At 47.7% G+C, this 20812-nt stretch overlaps 1 protein-coding gene across 2 annotated transcripts in view; it reads right to left on the bottom strand.

Annotated features, from left to right (window-relative positions):
- LOC138293239 (bromodomain testis-specific protein-like) overlaps positions 1 to 20812 on the bottom strand; it is a 1110548-nt gene that overhangs the window by 441196 nt on the left and 648540 nt on the right. For both annotated transcript variants that reach the window (XM_069232347.1, XM_069232348.1), the window contains exon 7: positions 14925 to 15053. In XM_069232347.1, the coding sequence (XP_069088448.1) occupies positions 14925 to 15053 (129 nt within the window). The remainder of the gene's footprint in view (positions 1 to 14924; positions 15054 to 20812) is intronic.

Raw genomic sequence — 20812 nt, 5'->3', positions numbered from 1 at the left:
TAGCCTCCCCAAGCCTCTGGAAATGCTTTGAAGGGCACAGATGGTGCCCTGCTTGCATAATCCAGTCTACACCAGTTCAGGGACCCCCCCAGTCCCTGCTCTGGCATGAAACTGGACAAAGGAAAGGGGAGTGACCACTCCCATGTCCATCACCACCCCATGGGTGGTGCTTAGAGCTCCTCCAGAGGGTCGCTGGATTTTGCCATCTTGGATTCCAAGTTGGTAGGGCACTCTGGGAGCATTTGAGTGGTCAGTGCCAAGAGGGGACGTCAGAGCCCTCCCCTGATAGGTGTGTACCTATTTAGCTAACCAATCCCCCTTTAAGGGGTACTTAGGGTCTCTCTCTTGGGTGGTTCTTCAGATTTGGATAGCAAGACTCCAGCAGGAATTCTCTGCATCCTTTACTTCACCTTCTTACTGAAAAAACTGCATCTGGACCCTCCAGGAACTCTACAAACTGCAACAAAGAAGCAAAGATGACTTTTGCAACATTGTATCTTCAGCTCCTGCCAGCAACTGCATCTGTCTCCTGGTCGGTCGTGCATCCTCAGAGGACAGCCTGTCTTCAGCCTGCACCAGAGGAACAAAGGGATCTCCCTCGGAGGGAAGGTGTCACTCCCCTGCTTCAGCAGGCACCTCTCTGCAACGATGACTGGTTGTGTGGGACCCATCTCCTTACGAACTGCGTGGATCCTGCATCATGGGTGGTGGACTGAAGTGGTCCTGATGTCCTACTGTCCAACTTTGGTGGAGCTAAGAGCTTGCCTCCCCACGCAAGACAGTACCCCCTTGCACCGCATGTTTTGCAGTTGCCAAGGCTTGTTGGCATCCTTCCACAAAGTCCTTCATGCACCGTGCAGCTCTGGCCCCCAGCACTCCTTCTTGCGAAGCACAGCTTCCTGCGTGGTTCTCCGGCGGCATGGGATCCTTTGTTGTAGTGCTGTGTGGGCCTCCTTTTGCACCTTCTTTGTCCTCATGCTGTGGGACTCCTGTGTGCGCTGCCTGGTCTTCTGAGGACTCTGAGTTGCTGAGATACACCTCTGATTCCCACTCCTGGGTAGAGTCCACCAGGTCCCTCCTGGTTGCAGGCGGCGCCATTTTCTGCTAACTGCGAGCTTAGCGTGTGCTAAGGCTTGTTGGTGGAATCTAGCAGCGCAAACCAGACTGCCATCATCCATCCGGCGTGGGACATCATGTGGACCAACCAAGACCCTGCATCTGTCTTCTTGGGTGCAGTACTGACTGTTGTTCTTCACCGGTGGTTTTTCTTTTGCATCTTCATCTGGGTTAGCAGGGGCTCCTGTTCTCCCTGGACTCTTCTGTGCCTCCTGGACTTGGTCCCCTTCTTCCAAAGGTCTACAGGGCCAGGAATCCATCATTGGTGTCTTGCAGTCTCTTCTGGTTCTTGCATAATCTTCTTTCTCATGTTCTTGTGTGTTCTAGGAAAGTGACTGTGATTTACTCCTGTTTTCCTGGGCTCTGGAGTGGGTTCTATTACTTACCTTTGGTGTCTTCTAATACTCCCAGCGCCCCTCTCCACACTACACTTGCCTAGGTGGGAAACAGACATTCGTATTCCACTTTCTTAGTATATAGTTTGTGTTCTCCCAGGCCCATTTCTAACTATTGTGATTTTCACTATTTGCACTGTTTTCTAACTGTTTTTACAGGCATTTCTGCATACTAGTGTATATAATTTGTGTATTACTTACCTCCTAAGGGAGTATAGTCTCTATGGTATTTTTGGCATTTGTGCTACTAAAATATAGTACCTTTATTTTTGTAACACTGAGGTGGTCATTACAACCCTGGCGGTCGGTATCACAACCTACCAATCCGCATCTTTTCCGGGGCGGATTCACCGCGAACAAAAACACGGCGGAAACAGGACTTCGAAGGGAAAACGCTCACCTCTACACACCCCACGAGGAACCAGGACGCCATGGAACCAGAACTGAAAATTTTCCCTGCCCTTATCTTCTTGCTCCTCTACCAGGAGCACGAACGCCGGCGGCGAAGACCATGGTGAGTACTGCACCTACGACACAGGGGAGGGTGGAGGGAAAAAACAGTGACACACACACGCAACACCCCCACCCGCACCCTCACCCACTACAACACACATACTAATACATATTGATACATAACAGTTACACCCTCCAAACCCCCCGGAAGAATGCAAAGACAAAAGGAAATGACTGTAACCATTGTAATATATTAAAATCCAGTACGCAAAAATATATATCCACTATTAACAAATATATACACCAAGAATAGTAGTCCAGGTAATGCCCCATTGAAGTCCGTGGAACACTGGGCCCACACAGCATGGGCGAGGTCCACACTCAATACCCTAACATGACGGAGAGAACACTGCAGGGGCATCAGATAGCAATAAAACAGGCACCTCAGGGGGAAGGGAAATGGGGGGCACCTCAGCCGGTTGAGTGCACGACACCAAATCCACGGGGCGGCCCCATGCCCACTGTTCAGTCCTGGGGAGTGCAAAGCCACAGTCTCTCAAGTGGATAACAGTCTCCACTGGTTCTGGAGGGGGCTTTGTGCACAGAGGGATTCATCCTGCCAAGGACTGAGGTAGTGGATGTAAATCTCCAATGGTTCTGGAGGGGGCTTTGTGCACAGAGGGATTCATTCTGCTCGTGGCGGACACAGTAGCGTCAGTGCCCTTGGCGCTCATGGGCCAGTGGTGCTTGTGGCGGCAGTGTCCTGTTCAGCGGTGCTTGTGGCGGTGGTGTCCTGTTCAGCGGTGCTTGTGGCGGAGGTGTCCTTGGCAGCGGTGCCTGTGGCGGCGGGGTCCTTGGCAGCGGTGCCTGTGGCGGCGGGGTCCTTGGCAGCGGTGCCTGTGGCGGCGGGGTCCTTGGCAGCGACTCAGCTGCTGCCGGTCCTGTCTGGCCCAGCGGGGCTGGTGATGGTGGTCCTTTCTGGCCCAGCGGGGCTGGTGATGGCGGTCCTTTCTGGCCCAGCGGGGCTGGTGATGGCGGTCCTTTCTGGCCCAGCGGTGCTGGTGGTCCTTTCTGGCTCAGTGGTGCTGGTGTCTGCATGTGTGTGATGCTTGCGTGAGTGCCTGTGGGATGTGTGGTGCTTATGTTTGCCAGAGCTTCCCTTGTGTGTTTACGTGTTTACATGCTGGTCTGATGGTGTGCTTGGGGTAGGCTGAGGTACAGGGGTGTGGGTCTGGGTGGAGGTAGTTGGAGGGGGGAGGCTAGAGACAGGGACAATGGCTGCCATCAGTGTTGAGGCCAGAGTCTGAAAAGCTCGCTGAAGGGCTGCCTGACCAGAATGAATGCCCTCCAGGAATGCATTTGTTTGTTGCAACTCCAGCACGAGGTCCGGCAGATTCGAATCTGCCGGACCTCGTGCTGGAGCTTGGCGCCAGCTGCCAGCAATCCCGTGTGGGTAGATGAATCTCTTTCCCGCGGCTGACAGGGGTCATCAGCTTGCAGACCTTAGAAAGATGAAGCTGTAGATAGTTCCCACACGGTGAAGTATTTGTTTTGCTTTGCATTCAATATCTTATAAATATAACCTGCTGTGTATATTGCAAACTGATATATTTTGTTTGATTAACGCGGACTTGAAAGCTACTAATTCGTCATTCATAAATATTGTGGTTGGGGAAGAATTAACAACAATAAAAGTCTTCTTTGACCTCAGAAGTGCATTTCTGTTGTGTTATGTTAGTGCTTAGAAACTAGATAAGAGGAAAGCACTACAATTGGTACCAGAAGTGGGGTCGGTCATTAAGAGGTGATTAAGAGGGTTTTGACGAGTTGTTAGATTTCGAAGTGCACACTTTAAAAGTGTAATTGTTTTTGTTGTTTGGAGAATTACAGAAATTGTTTTTTTTGGAGAATCACAGTAGCACGGCAGACCATGTCTGAGAATACATGTGTTGATAAACTGCCTGATGGTGCCAAGAAAAACTGTGAATTGTTTTCTGTTTAGGGAATTACAGAAGAAAATGCATGTGTAGCTAAAATGCCTGATAGTGTTTTGAGAAATAATTTCTGTTGTACATATGTAGAAAAAGTGTCTTTTGGAAGTAATGATGACAGAAAGGTCTGGATACCTTTATCTGCTTACAGAGAAATGCAGGAGAAATGTAGGCAGTTGGAACATGAAAATAGGAATTTACGTGAGCAAATTAGCCCGACTGAAAGTTATAAAAAGGCTGTTTTTGAAGAATCTTTCTTGTCCCATTCCAGTAATGAGGGGGTTAAGACAGCTCCGAGCTGCACTGAGTTTTCGTGTGAGCCAGGGTTTTTGGCAGACAAAATGCATTCCTTAACTGATAACACAAAGGAGAGAGACCAGAATGTGATTTACGAGTTACCGTTGCAAAATGCACAAGTAAAACGAAGAATTTTAGAGCAAGACACCCCGAGTTTCATTAGCTTGTTTGATTTTTGGAAAAAGAATAGCCCTCATTTGAGAGAAATCCTAACACTTTTGTATATGGTCACTGTGAAAAATTATATGCAGCTGCGCGCTTGTGATTTGGGAAATGAAATAATGCAGACTTTAGGTTTCTGCGCAGTGCAAGAAGGAAATACTTATGTACATGTAACTCAAGAACAAGGAAAGAAAATAGTGCCCCTAGATAGAATCATACAATGGATCTAGTACTTGCAAGACAGGGCTAGAGTACCACAGGTAAAAGAGTTATCAATGAAGTTGTGTGCACCATTTGAATTCGTGTCCACTGAAGATAAAAAGCATGTTTGTTTTACTAATGATTCATTGACTGAAATGTTGTTTTCTGGCACAGTAGAAGGAACAGCGTTGTATAATGTGTGTCAGATTTTAAAGCAAGAGCTACGTGAGATGTGTCATTTTTACGCTGATTTTTGGTTTATTGCTAATGTTTTAGCACCTAACTGGTTCAATTACCTTGCAGATGTTAATGAGAAAAATTCAGAGAGAGAAGTGTACACCCAGAATTCTGCCTTAGTGGGGATGGCTAAGTGGGTGCCCCAGAAATGTGAACAGCTGAGAGAAAAAGCCACTTACAGGTGGGCAGAGATGAGAGAGATGCACATTCCCCTAGATTTGATAAAAACTGTGCAGCACGCACAAAAGCAATCTGTCATGCAAGCAGTCACAGAGCAGTTGGGGAGAGGAAAGTTACCAGGACAGAAATGGCAAAGTGATCAGGTTTTAGGGAGAGTGATTGCTGCAAATTACCAAGGAAAAATCGAAATTATGCTGATTCATTCATACAAATTGGAGACAGAATGGCCCAACTTGACAAAAATGCAGTGAATGGAGGTTTGGTAAAAAATGAGTCTGCCCCAGCCCTTCTGACAGTGCAAGAAAAGGGAAGCTGTGGGGCAGCGGATAAAAACCTCAGTACTGATGTGTGGGCTGAAGCCCCAAGTGATCCTCCAAAACCTGCAGAAATTATAACAAAGGGCCCCAAAAACGTCCTGCTGATTATAAAACAGGGAAAGAAAGAGGAAGGGTGCAGTTTAAATGAAAAATGTTATTTGCAAGAAAAGTCATACTTGTTTCTTTTGCAGATCCTACCACGTTTCGCTTTCGCCACTGTCCCTGAGTGTGCTGTGTGGTCCCCCTTCCGGTGTGTGCGTGTGGGGTCGGGGAAGGGTCCGAATCCCCAACCTGAACCTGGCTGAGTAAAGTGCCAGCACCATGGATCCATTTTGCGCAAACTGCGCCTTCAGTTCAAGTTCAACTTGTTTGATTGCATTCTTCCACTGGAACTAAGCTGTGGTTTTTTTTTCCCTTCTCGTATGGAACTCTGACTTTTGCTTACCTTCCAGCAAACCTTTCAGGTGGACCGTGCATCTTTATATGAGTAGAACTTATGCCACATCAAATTGCTAACGCTGTTGAATTAGAGACTCACTCAGAGTATAAAAATTGCCCAGTCTTTTCTATGTAGATGTATCTGATGTGAAAGGTTATGAGATCAATGTGTTAATTCACTTCTATTGCTTTACAGGGATTGCTTTGATCATTCAAATATAATGTTTTTTTTTTGTGCTGATGTTTTTGTTTTTGTTTGAAACAAGAGATATGTGAAACAAAAATTCATTGGTCAAAGGGCGGAATGTACTGCCATTTGACGGAGTTTGTTTTGACCAATGACTTTGTGTTTCACCACTGCGCATATTAGTTGCTCAATGTTCACCAGTAGCACATGGTATGTTTTGTTCAGTTGAGCCGCCTATGGGCTTTGACATTGCATTAGTCATTACATTCTGTATTCTGCCTATTGGCTTTGACATGGCATTAGCCATTACTTTCTGTATTCAGTTTAGCCGCCTATGGGCTTTGACATTGCATTAGCCATTACATTCTGTATTCTGCCTATTGGCTTTGACATGCTGTATCCAGTCTAGCCGCCTATTGGCTTTGACATTGCATTCCTATTGGCTTTGACATGATGTATTCAGTTTAGCTGCCTATTGACTTTGACATGCTATTAGATATTCTGCCTATTGGCTTTGACATGATATTATACATTGCATTTTATATTCAGCTCAGCTGCCTATTGGCTTTGACATGATATTATACATTGCATTTTGTATTCAGCTCAGCTGCCTATGGGCTTTGACATGATATAAGACAATGCATTTTGTATTCAGCTTAGATGCTTATTGGCTTTGACATGACACTAGACATTGCATTTGATATTTAGGTTAGCTGCCTATTGCCTTTAACATGACATTGCATTTGATATTTAGGTTAGCTGCCCATTGCCTTTAACGTGGAGTTAGACATTGCAGTTGAGAATCCAAGCTGTATTTTTCCAAGCTGTGTTTTTGCACCAGAGAACCAAGATGTTTTTCTCACAGTAGACTAGACATGATAAGAGAGAGTACATGGGTGTTGTTTTTTCTTCGCTTGAGCTTGGGAACAGGAGTAGTCTTGGAGACCTGGCCAGTCTCCAAAAGGCTTGCTCAGTTTCCCAGGTCTGAGAGGAGGGGGCACACCTTTGTAACGAATGTAACAGGCAGCAGAGAGTCAGATTCGAATCTGCCGTACCTCGTGCTGGAGCTTGGCGCCAGCTGCCAGCAATCCCGTGTGGGTAGATGAATCTCTTTCCCACGGCTGACAGGGGTCATCAGCTTGCAGACCTTAGAAAGATGAAGCTGTAGATAGTTCCCACACGGTGAAGTATTTGTTTTGCTTTGCATTCAATATCTTATAAATATAACCTGCTGTGTATATTGCAAACTGATATATTTTGTTTGATTAACGCGGACTTGAAAGCTACTAATTCGTCATTCATAAATATTGTGGTTGGGGAAGAATTAACAACAATAAAAGTCTTCTTTGACCTCAGAAGTGCATTTCTGTTGTGTTATGTTAGTGCTTAGAAACTAGATAAGAGGAAAGCACTACAGGGGGGCACAGATGTGGCCACAACCACAAGGGAGCTCCCATCAGAGGACGAGTCCGTATCACTGGTCTCAGCTCCTGTCCCCACTGTGGAGCTCCCCTCGCCCTACGTCCTACTGGTGAATTCCGAGTCCGTAGTCTCGCCTTCCAGGGCCAAGTGGGATGCAGCTCCCTCCTGCTCCGGTACCACTGCTCCTCCGCCTGATGATGCTAATGCACACAAGAACAGGGAGACCACAGAAAGGGGAGGGACGACAGAAGAAAGACATGTTGAGTGCATGCATTACCGCTACCGTTGGCGGACACGTCAGACACAGAAGCCCCCTGCACTACGCCACACACTTGGGGGTCTACTGTTCAATCCCTGGGACATGGCCTACAAGGCTATGGCCGACATCTGCACACATGGATGTCACAGGAGCCTGACTAGGCGTAGTTGGCACTGTACACAGGTGGGGTGGGGTGCCACAGGGTCTGCCAGAGGAAGGGGAAATAACTAGCACACTCGCCCTGGCCTAGGGAAACCCACAGACCACCTCCCCTACCCAGACACCTCCACTGCTCGCTGAATCAGCTGAATGGCAGTGTACTCACCCCCTTGTGGCTGCTGTGATGCCCTCAAGCGCCCATCCAACTCCGGGTACGCCACCGCCAGGATCCTGAACATCAGGGGGGGGTCATGGTGCGATGGGCACCCCTCCCATGTTGGGAGGCCATCCCCAGCTGGGCCTCCGCCGTCTTCTTGCTCCAGCGGCGAATGTCCACCCATCTCTTACGCAGTGGGTGCTCCGTCTGTGATGGACCCCCAGGGTCCGGACGTTCTTGGCGATGGCACGTCAAACATCCTTCTTCTGGTGGGCGCTGACCTACAGGAATTGTACAGGGGAAAAAGAAAAGTTATTACCAACTGCACCGTCACAGTCATTGGCCCCCATCCCTACCATTGCCATGTGCACATGCACTCACCATTGTTTCATGCACGCCTCATTCTACCCCCCTCCCCCATCTTTCATCCACCCCACTCCACATAGGCATAGCCCATACAGCATGCTCCCAGTGTACTTACCTGTTTGTCTGGAGGACTGTAGAGTAGCATGTACTGGGGGAGGACCCCATCCACGAGTTTCTCCAACTCCTCCGATGTGAAGGCAGGGGCCCTTTCCCCAGATGCACGAGCCATTGTCTCTGCCAGACTGATGTCACAGCAGCACTTGCAGTGTAGGTCCTCTCCTGTCGAAGATCAGGTATCGAGTGATTGAACAGATAGAAAATGGCGGTCACATCCGCGGCGGTGCGTACAGTCACCGCCGGCGTACATCATCATTGGCTCCTGGGACCCATAGGGTCCAATGTTAACCAATGCAGAATTGCGCTGCGGTCTTCGACCGCCTACCGCGACTGTGTACAACGCCAGCGCAGTTACATCACATCCCATTGTCCCACTTTACAGGTCAGGCAGCCGCCATTTCAGGGGCCCACATGGCTTAATTTTTAACTGCGTCACACATACCTAGGCCTTGCCTCAACACTCATACATGCAAATTTCGAATTATGATTCGTGTTCTGTGTAAGCTGTGTGTACGTATCTCTGAGTTGGTTGACTCTGTGCTCGCTGTTGTCCTTCATAGGCACCGTCCGCTGGGACATGTGAGGAGATGGTGGCATCCACCGGTGTACAGACCGCTGGTGGACCTGTCGACAATGGAGGAAAGACATGTTATCGTCACATACAGGCTAGATCGTGCCACAATCCTGGAACTGTGTGCCCAGCTGGAGCCAGACCTGATATCAGCTATCCGCCATCCCACAGGAATCCCCCCTCTAGTGCAGGTGCTGTCAGTACTCCATTTCCTTGCAAGTGGGTCATTTCAAACAACAGTGGCCATAGCATCAGGGATGTCGCAGCCTATGTTTTCTAACGTGTTGTCCAGAGTGTTGTCTGCCCTGCTGAAACACATGCAGAGCTACATCGTTTTCCCTCAGGTGGAGGATTTGCCTGCAGTGAAAGGTGATTTCTATGCCCTGGGACATATCCCCAACATCATAGGTGCCATTGATGGAACACATGTGGCTTTGGTACCCCCGCAGGAGTGAAGAGGTGTACAGAAACCGGAAGAGTTATCATTCCATGAATGTGCAGATGGTGTGTTTGGCAGACCAGTACATCTCCCATGTGAATGCCAAATTCCCTGGCTCAGTGCATGATGCTTACATCCTGCGGAATAGCAGCATCCCTTATGTGATGGGTCAACTCCAGAGGCACTGTGTGTGGCTATTAGGTGAGCACCTGCAAGCAAGTCAGTGGGCATGGTTGTGTGGGTCTGGGGATATCCCTACAGATTAGTGTGTGTCTAACAGTTGTCCCTCGCCATTTGCAGGTGACTCTGGTTACCCCAACCTGTCATGGCTACTGACCCCATTGAGGAATCCCAGGACAAGGGCAGAGGAACGCTACAATGAGGCCCATGGGTGAACTCGGCGGATTATAGAGCGGACCTTCGGCCTCCTGAAGGCCAGGTTCAGGTGCCTCCATATGACAGGTGGATCCCTATTCTACTCAAAGAAGGTGTGCCAGATCATCGTGGCCTGCTGTATGCTTCACAACTTAGCTTTGCGACGACAGGTGCCTTTTCTGCAGGAGGATGGTCCATATGGAGGTGTTGTGGCAACTGTGGAGCCTGTGGACAGTGAAGACGAGGAAGCAGAAGAAGAGGACTTCGACAACAGGAACTCTGGGATCCTGCAATACTTCCAGTGAGAGACAGGTAAGAATACAAACCTGCCTACTACATGTAATTTAACACTACTACCTCTCTACTGTCTGTTGTTTTCATCCAGTGTATGGTCACTGAGTTGTCACTTTCCCTTACGGTTTCACAGATGTGGGTCCCACTGTGTGACATCTGCTTTGTGTCCTCATGGACTAGAGCTGTGTGACATAGGTATGTTGACATTACAATTGAAAGAGCATTTTGACACTGTAATTGCTAATACACTAATTCGAAATCACAGACAGACTCCAGATTGTTTTGTGCTTTAAGGGTGTTTATTTAAGTGCTCAATACTGGAGGGTGCTGTAAAATGGTGAGGGGTGATGGTGGAGGAATGTCCATGGCAGAGTCCAGTCTATTAGTCTCACAGGTGCATTGCCCAAATGGGCATAGGAAGTGGAGCTGGGGCAGTTTGAGGATGGACAGGGTGACAAAGTGGGACAGAAGGATGACAATCAGGGCGGTCTCATTTCTTGGCGGGGGGTCTTGGCATCGTTCTCTGTCTTTGTCCTGGATCTCAGGGACCGTTTGCTGGGTGGTTCTCCGTCTGCAGGGGGTGGGGTGCTGGTGTGGTGGTGCCTCCTGTCTACTAGCTCCAGCGGAGGTGGTGGGCAGTTCATCGTCCAGGCTAGTGTCAGGGGCCCCTTGTTGTGCCACAGTGTCCCTCCTGGTGTTGAGGACTTCCTTCAGCACCCCTACGATGGTGCCCAGGGTGGAATTGATGGATCTGAGTTCCTCCCTGAAGCCCAAATACTTTTCCTCCTGCAGCTGCTGGGTCTCCTGAAACTTGGCCAGTACTGTTGCCATCGTCTCCTGGGGATGGTGGTAGGCTCCCATGATGTTCGAGAGGGCCTCGTGGAGAGTGGGTTCTCTGGGCCTGTCCTCTCCCTGTCGCACAGCAGCCCTCCCAGTTCCCCTATGTTCCTGGGCCTCTGTCCCCTGGACCGTGTGCCCACTGCCACTCCCCCCAGGTCCCTGTTGTTGTTGGGGTGGTGGGTTAGCCTGGGTTCCCTGTAGTGGTGGACAAACTGCTGACTGACGTGTCCTGGGGACAGAGGTATGGGACTGCTGGCTGGGTGCTGTGCTGGTGTTTCCAGAGGGGGGAAGCTCTGTGGTTGCCTGTGCCAGTGTGAGGGGAACCAACTGTCCCGAGGTCCCGGATGGGCCGGGCTGGTCATCTAGATCCAGTTGGACAGAGCTGCTGTCATCCCTGTGAGCCTCTTCTGTTGGTGGTGTGGACATGTGTGGACCCTCCTGTCCGGTGACGTTGGGTAGGGGTCCTGCAGGGGTATAAAAGGATGTTTATTGCATCTGTGTGTGCCATGGTGTGCAATGGGCGGGTGACCGTGTACCCCAGTGCTTGCATTCCTGTGTGGGACCTTGTGTGATGGTGTTTTAGGGGGGTGTATGGGTATGTGCCGTGGCCATGCATTGGTGATGGGTGTCCATGCTTTGTTGTTGCATGAAGGGCTTGGTGTTGGGATGTGTGGTTTGTGATATTGGGACATTTGTGAGGAGTTGGAGTGATGAGGGTGAGGGCGGGGGTATGTGATAGCATGCAGGTAGGGTGGGGGATGTAATAGTTAAGAATTGACTTACCAGAGTACATTCCTCCATCTACTCCTGCGAGGCCCACAGGATGCAGAATCGCCAAGACTTGCTCCTCCCATGTTAGTTGTGGGGGAGGAGGTGGGGGTCCGCCGCCAGTCCGCTGAACCGCAAGGTGGTGTCTTGATTCCACGGAACGCACCTTCCCCCGTCATCTCTATTTCTTGGGTGCTGTCTCACTGCTTTGACCCTGTCCACTATTCTTCGCCATAGCTCCATCTTCCTGGCTATAGAGGTGTGCTGCACCTGTGATCCGAATAGCTGTGGCTCTACCAGGATGATTTCCTCCACCATGACCCTGAGCTCCTCCTCAGAGAACCTGGGGTGTCTTTGACATGCCATGGGGTGGTGTGGGTGATGTGTGGGGTGGTGTGTGTTGTGATAAGTGGGGTGATATTTAGTGGGTTGTTGTGTGAGGTGCGTGGAAGTTATGTGGGTGATGGTATTGTGTGCCTGTGGATGCTTGGTAGTAGTTTGTAGTGTCTCTCTCTGGCCTTCTTTCGGTATTTTGGTCATAGGGGTTTGTGGGTGATGTGGGTGTGTGTTTTATATTGTATTGGGTGTGTGGGAGTGGTGTGTGTATGTGTATCAGGTGTGTGTATTTGGATTTGTCCAATGTAGTTGTGTTTTGTAAAAGTGTGTGTATTTTGAGCGGGCGGTGTGTACCGCCAATGGAATACCGCGGTTGAAAGACCGCCGCGTGGATTCGTGGGTCGTGATAGTGTGGGCATATTTCTGTTGGCGTGACGGTGGAGGTTTTGTTATCGCCAGTTTATCACTGACCTTTAGTGTGGCGGACTTCTGTGGGTGTCTCAATTTTGGCGGATTCCGAGCAGTGGGTCATAATTGCTGTGGCAGAATTCCTCGGCCGCGGCGGTGTGTTGGCGGTCTTCTGCACGGCGGTAAACGGCTTTTACCACCAATGTTGTAATGAGAGCCTGAGTGTTTTCTTTCATGTATGCGAGTACTATGTGACCTCAGGGGTATTGCATGAGCTTTGCATGTCTCCTAGATAAGCCTTGGCTGCTCAGGTACAGCTACCTCTAGAGAGTCTGGCTTCTAGACACTGCCTACAATTCACTAATAAAGGGATAACTGGACCTGGTGTTAGTACCATAGATATCCCACTACAACCCAGGCCAGCCTTCTACAAAGAGTACTTGTCAGTTATTTGTAAATTTAAAAAACTCAAATGATTTGAGTCAGTATGAAGTCAGTGTCCAGTAGGGCCGTTATCAAACAGACTACTAATATATCTGACAGCTTTTTTCAAACAGAATACATTCAAGCATGTGCTGAGCCACATGCACCAATTGACAACCCAGAGAAAGGCTGAATCACGTGTTGTAAAATACAAAATGATGGACATATGGCAGGTTTTTTTTTAAATCTGCATTTTGTATTATGGACAATGTGGCCTGAACTTCCGAATTCAAAAAGAATTAATAGACAATGAAGAACAATTTCCAAAAGTAAATGATAGGCATAGATATTTGTTCACCTCCAGATATTTAAAGACTTAAGAAAGGCCATGAGAGGCTAGCGTGTACATTGGCATATCTAACCAGCCCAGTCAATATTTGAGTTTATACATTTTACATGAATAGCGCAAACCTAAGCAAAAGGCAGTGGTACGCCGTACACAGTCCGAGGTAAAAAAAAAAAAGTCAGTAAGTGATGGAAGGGGTAGTTAGGTTCTGAGATGGAGGCAGAGTGTTAATTTTTCATGATGTAGAGTTATTTTATGAGGTGTGCCTTCAGCTCTATCCTAAATTGAAGCAAAATGTGGACGGTCCTGATGGAAACAGGGATGTTGTTTCAGATTCTGAATTCTTGAATGGCAAAAGCTTGCTACCTCGATTCTTAGGTCTCACCTACATAGTTGTCTGTTGTGAGACGTATTGTTAAGTTACAATGGGTGTAGAACACCGTCCATTGTTTACCACTGGTTGGCTTCACTGTCACTTGCTTGCTTCTTATTCTTTAGCGTGTGCAGGATTTCCTTTCTCTTCTTGCGTTTATTCCACCCCTGCAGTATGGAAGCTCCCTGTGCAGCTTCTGCGCCCCTCACCTATGTTGCTCTCCTCTACACCAGCCCCCATGTTGCTTCCATACCATTCCCCACCCGTACTGCTTCTCTACTCTCCCCAAACTTTAAAAAAAAAAAAAAAAAATGCTTTTGAGCTTTTTTTTGTCGATCCTAAGTGAAGGGGGTAAATAAGATTTTTTTTTTTAAAGGCTGTGTCAAAATGACGTGATAGGATTTTTTATTTTTTTTGCCCATAATGCACAGCTTTGTGAATGCTGTACAGCAGTGTTTCTTAACCTGTGGTCCGAGGACCCCTGAGGTTCCGCATAGCCAACTCAGGAGGTCAGTAACTGTTTTACAAAACTAATAATGCTAATAAAAATTTAATTTAATAAAGTATATACAATTAAAGAAGCAAAATTGAAAATTTTAAAACGTTTTCATTGTGATACTGGAGAATTTGTTTGGGGTATACTTATTTTTGTGCATTGTTTTGAAGTTTAAAATCATAGAATTTGCTTAGGCAGGGGCTGCTCATTTTCCAATAAGGACTCAGTGTGGATCCGTGGATTCCAGCAACGATTCAGTCGGGTCCACAGAAGTCAAAAGGTTGTCCTTTCTTTTGCTGTACAGTAATAAATGGTATTGACAAAACAAGTACATACAATGCAAGAACTTATTGGCTTTACGTTTTTTTGCATTTCTTCATTTCCGGTGTGATTGTGTCCTGATTGCATAGTGCCGAGACCCACCAGAAGTAATGAGCTTGTCAGACAGCGAGGCAGTGTTATTTGTGGTGACTTTGTAGAAGGTGCAGGCTGCAAGAACACCAGTGGGAGTGATGTGGTTATACTTAGTCAGGCCCTTGATAAAGAGAACTGCGGCATGTACTATGATTTTAAGGGGAGGCAGGTGCGGAGTCTAGGACACCAAGGAGCAGGGATTGTCTGAAAATTATGCTGAGTAGGTTATACTTGGTATATTTCCGTAAATGTTAGTCAAAGTATATACAATGTAAACATTACTATTGAGCATATTTTTATTGTATAATATCCACAAACCTCAAAAGTCCATTTGTTTAAAATGTAACATTTATAGAATTAAATATACAACCAAGTGAATTAACTCACCTGTAGCTTTCGTGCCATAAATACTATGTCCTGGTTTGGTGAATTGTATTTGTAGCAATTCATGAACATTAATCTCATGTCAGCAGCAAATTCTTGTGCATCTTGGTATTTTCCATTCTCCAATTTTTCCTGTAGGACAAAAACCCCTTAGCATTGCTAATAAAATAGAATTTGTAAAGTACTTAGACTACACTTAGACACCTAGAAAAAATATTGAAATTATTCAAAGGAGCATGAATCCAACTTCTGCCATATTAATACTCAAACCATTAAAGAAAACTAGAGTGTACACAACTCAACAAAACATTACTGCTGTCACCCTTGCACCATAAATGATATGCAAACTAATCACATAATGGTCTCTGAACCAATCTCCCAACACACAAGACTGGCACAATATAAAGTTGTGAATGTGAAACTGGGACCATTTATTTAGCTATTGGTGACCTGGTTGGCCCAATACAAACAGACATGAATAAATAAGCTAACTAAAATTGGTTTACATTAACCTATGTATGCCAGTAACAACATCAATGATGTACTTATGAAAATACCGGAAGTTCACTGCCATCTTACAATATCCCAAAGTAATCTTTTGGAAACAGGTTTGAAATCATATTTGAGAATAGTTCCTTGAATTTATTTAATAATGTGATTTATAAAATCTGTGTAGGAAAGTACCCTCTTTCTTGACATGGTTACCCCCATTTTCTGCCTGCTGTCAGTGTGTTTCACTGTGTTCACTGGGATCCTGCTAACAAGGCCCCAAGTGATTATGCTCTCTCCCTTCTAACTTGGGAACCTGGTTACTTACACCCCACCTTTGGCATACTGGTGCCTCCATGTATTTCTCTAGTATATGGTACCCAGGGCATTTGGGTACCAGGGGATACCCATGGGCTGCAGCATGTATTATGCCACCCACAGGGAGCCCTGGCAAAGTATCTGCAGGCCTGCCATTGGAGCCTGCGTGAAAGGGTGCATGCACCCTTTTTCACTAGAGGTCACTGTAAGTCACCACTATGGCAGATCCTCCTAGCCCGGAGGTGACCCCACAAACTCCAGTTCCATTTGCCTGGACTTCGTGAGTACGTCATGTTACGCGTGTACTGGACATAGGTCACTACCTAAGCACAGTTACATAATGGCAACTTCGAACATAGGCATGTTTGGTATCAAACATGATGGAATCAAACCCCAATGCTTTTGCAAGCATTGGTTGTACGACTCCATGCACTATGGGGGATCCTTAGAGGGACTCCAGAATTGCCATTCCAGCCTTCTGAGGTTTCCCAAGCAGCCAAAGCTGCTACCACCCCTCAGAGACAGGTTTCTGCCCTCCTGCGGCTTGAACTGCTCAAGCCCAAGAAGGCAGAACAGAAGATTTCCTTTGGGAGAGGCGGGGTAACATCCTCTCCCTTTGGAAACAGGTGTTACATGGCTTGGGAGGGGTAGCCTCCCCAGGCTTCTGGTATGCTTTGAAGGGCACATTTGGTGCCCTCAATACATAAACCAGTCTACACTGGTTCAGGGACCTCCAGTCCCTGCACTGGCACGAAACTGGACAATGGGGAGGAGTGTGACCACTTCCCTGTCCATCACCACGTTCTAGGGGTGGTGCACTGAGCTCCTCCAGAGGGTCCATGGGTTCTGCCATCTTGAATCCAAGGTTGGCAGAGCACTCTGGGAGCTTCTGAGTGGCCAGGTGATATCACAGCCCCCTCCTGATAGGTGGTCGCCTGGTTAGGTGACCAATCCTCATTTCAGGGCTATTAGCTTTTCTCTTTTGGGTGGGTCCTCAGATTTGACTTTCAAGATTCCAGCAGTACTCCTCTGCAACCTCTACTTCAACTTCTAGCCACTGGAATTGTGACTGGACCCTCCAGGAACTGACAATCTGCATCCATGATTAGACTGTGCTTGCAACATTGTTTCCATGGCTCCTTCCAGCTTTGCAACATTTGCCCAGCCATGCATCCTTTGAGGGCAGCAAGGCTTTAGTCTGTATGACAAGGAAGAAAGAATCTCCCTTGGAGTGATGAAGTCACTCTCCTGCACCTGCAGGCACCAACTCCAACGACGACAGGCTGCATGGATCTCCTCTCATCATGAGCTGCATGGATCCTGCATCACAGCTGGTGGTCCTTAGTAGGGCCCTTGGTCCTCTCTGCCAGCAGTCCAACTTTGGTGGAAGCAAGCCCTTTCCTTCCCATGCTGGACAGTACCCCTGTGCACTCTCGCTCTTGCAGCAATCCAAGGGATCTTCAGACTACGAGTAGCCCCAACCGCCAGCGCTCTTTCCTGCAGCGCTCAGCCCTCTGCATGCTTCTCCTATGGCATGGGACCCTTCGCAAGTTGTGCTATGTGGGATCCTCTGCAGCTCCTGATTCCTTGCCCAGTGGGTCTCCTGGGGGGGCTGCTGCTTCTTCTGTGGACTATCCACCTTGCTGAGATTCCCCCTAGGACTTCCGCCATGGGATGAGTTCTCCTGGACCATGCTGGTGTCCGGCAGCTCTACCTTTCCTTTACCGTGATTTCTGCTTTACCAAAGCTTGCTGGTGGCTCTTTCATGCCACTGACCGACTGCAAGCATCCATCTGGCGTGGGACATCGACCGCATCCTCCAGGAACTCTTCACTTGACCATGACTGCATTCCTGACCGTCTTTGTCCTACCGTTGATCAACTCCTGCAATCACAGCTGGGTAGTGTAGGAGGCTGGCCTGGCTTATAGTGGGTACCTGATGGTACTTACACCTTGTGCCAGGTCCAGTTATCCCTTATTAGTAGATTAGTAGTGTTCTAGGAGCTTAGGCTGATAGAGGTAGCTATAGCAGAGCAGCTTAGGCTGAACTAAGAGAAATGCAAAGCTCCTACTATACCACTTATAACATATAGCACTATATCATAAGAAAACACAATACTCAGAGTTACTAAAAATAAAGGTACTTTATTTTAGTGACAATATGCCAAAAGTATCTCAGAGGATATACTCCCTTAGGAGGTAGGTAAAATACACAAAATATACACACAAACCAAAATCAGTTAAGTAAACAGTTAAGCAAGTAGTGCAAACACTGTAGAACCCAATAGGATACAATAGGCCTAGGGGCAACAAATACCATATACTACAAAAGTGGAATGCGAACCTCAAATGGACCCCAGGCCTAGTGTAGTATGTAGAGGGTCGTTGGGAGTGTAAGAAAACACTAAGGGTGTCCAAGATACCCCACCCCAAGACCCTGAAAAGTAGGAGTAAAGTTACCATACTACCCCAGAAAGACAGTAAAGTCGAGATAGGGGATTCTGCAAAGGCAACAACTGACCGCAAAGCACTGAAGACGGATTCCTGGACCTGAGGACCTGTAAAGGAAGGGGAACAAGTCCAAGAGTCCCGCAAGTGTCCTGGGGGGGGGGGGCTGGAGACCACTAAACCCCGGATGAAGGTGCAAAAGGGCTGCCTCTGGGTGGAAGAAGCCGAAGATTCTGCAACAACAAAAGGTGCCGGGAACTTCTCATGTTGTCAGAAGTTGTCCCACGGCGTGCTGGAGGATGCAGAGTTGTTTTCACGCAGAAAGACTGCAAACAAGCCTTGCTAGCTGCAAGAGTCGCAGTTGAAGAAAACGGGTGCTGCCCGGGCCCAGAAAGGACCAGGAGGTCGCCCCTTGGAGGAGGAGACAGAGGGGGTGCTCAGCAGCACAGAGAGCCCATGCAGAAGCAGGCAGCACCCGCAGAAGCACTTGAACAGGTGTTCAAGTAATCTGAGCACAGCGGTCGTTTCAACACAACAAAAAAGGGTTCCTACGGATTCGGTGGTCAACTCAGAGAGTTGAGCAAGGCAGGACGGAGTGCTGGGGACCTGGGCTGTGCTGTGCACGAAGGATTCCTTGCAAGAGTGCACAGAAGCCCTAGCAGCTGCAGATCACACAGTACACAGGATTACTGCCTGGCGAGGCAAGAACTTACCTCCACCAAATTAGGACAGAAGGACCATTGGACTGTCGGGGTCACATCCAGCTCCTGTGTTCCAGTGACCACGCTCGTCAAGATGAGGGCACCCAGAGAACTGTTGATGCAGAACTTTGGTGCCTGCATTAGCAGGGAGAAGATTCCGTCGACCCACTGGAGATTTCTTTGTGGCTTCCAGTGCAGGGTGAAGGCAGACATCCCTCAGAGCATGTACCACCAGGAAACAGTCGAGAAAGCTGGCAGGATTAGGCGCTACAATGTTGCTGGTAGTCGCCTTGCTACTTTGTTGCAGTTTTGCAGGTATCCTAGAGCAGTCAGCAGTCGATCCTTGGTAGAAGTTGAAGAGAGAGATGCAGAGGAACTCTGGTGAGCTCTTGGATTCGTTATCTGACGAGAAGCCCACAGGAGAGACCCTAAATAGCCCTCAGAGGAGAATTGGCCACCTAGTCAGGTAAGCACCTATCAAGAGGGGTCTCGGACGTCACTTGCTGGCACTGGCCACTCAGAGGCCTCCATTGTGCCCTCACACCTCTGCATTCAAGATGGCAGAGGTCTGGGACACACTGGAGGAGCTCTGGTCACTACCCCTGGGGTGGTTATGGACAGGGGAGTGGTCACTCCCCTTTCCTTTGTCCAGTTTCGCGCCAGAGCAGGGGCTGTGGGATCCCTGAACCGGTATAGACTGGCTTATGCAAGGAGGGCACCATCTGTGCCCTTCAAAGCATTTCCAGAGGCTGGGGAGGCTACTCCTCCCCATCCTTTAACACCTATTTCATGTGAAAACTTCAAAGGAAAGTCTTTGTAGTGCACAAGACCATGCCTCTTCCTTTCCCTGTCCCAGACACACACCGGTGGGTTGGAGACTGTATTGTGTGAGGGCAGGCACAGCCCTTTCAAGTGCAGGTGTCAGCTCCTCCTACTCTAGCCCAGAAAGACTTATCAGGATATGCAGGACACACCGCAGCTCCATCTATGTCACTGTCTAGAGTTAATTCACAAACACCCCAACTGTCACTCTCAGGGCTCAAAAAATAATAAAAATGTTACTAGATTTGCAGGTCGAGTATTTTAAACAAGCTACTCGACCTAACTGTAATTTACTTGACCCGTAAATGGGTCTCATTGTGTGATCCTAGGCAAATAGTTTACAGCAGTGGTTTCCAACCTTTTGACATCTGTGGACCCCCCACTTTATCAGTACTGGAACCCGGGGACCCCCACTGAACCATTATTGGAATCCACGGACCCCCCCAATGAGTCATTACTGAAAGCTGGGTGCCTAATCTGTTAATAATATTAAATTCTCTAAGCAGTCACCGACCCCCTGAGGAGGCTTTGGGGACCCCCAGGGGTCCCCGGACCACAGGCTGGGAACCACTGGTTTACAGCGTTGCCTTTTTCTTAATTCACACATATGATTGCACCTTCAAATATGTGAGCTCAGCATTTCTACAGTAAAAAAATTCTCTTTGTTTGATTAAGCAGACTAAAGTTTGCTGCATGCATCACAAGAATCTAGTCCACATAACCATGAGGTCTAGCCCACATAACCTAGGACCTCTTTTAGTTTACTAACAACATTGCCATCAGGGCAGGAGTGTTTCTCAGTTTATTTAAACCCTCAATTTTAATAAATATATTACTAAACCATGATGTGTTAACATATTGTCATCTACACACAGTAACTTTCCAAAAAACGTCCAAAAACCTCTCCACAAACTTGCAGCTTTACAGATAAAAGTATATAGTGTATTAACAATCTGTGAAAATTGGGTTTCAGAAAACATTTCCTTTGCACATCAACATGTAAAGTATTCTGATTTGTTTTCATCCTATTACAGTATTTTTTCATCACACAGAAATATTTTTAAAAAGGGCTTTCACAACTACTTAAATATATTTTGAAATGTTTGGACAGTT

The sequence above is a fragment of the Pleurodeles waltl genome, chromosome 4_2 (genome assembly GCF_031143425.1).
Source record: "Pleurodeles waltl isolate 20211129_DDA chromosome 4_2, aPleWal1.hap1.20221129, whole genome shotgun sequence".
Lineage (NCBI taxonomy): Eukaryota > Metazoa > Chordata > Amphibia > Caudata > Salamandridae > Pleurodeles > Pleurodeles waltl.
Note: the sequence above shows the minus strand (reverse complement) of the source record. Positions and strands in the feature narration are given on the sequence as shown.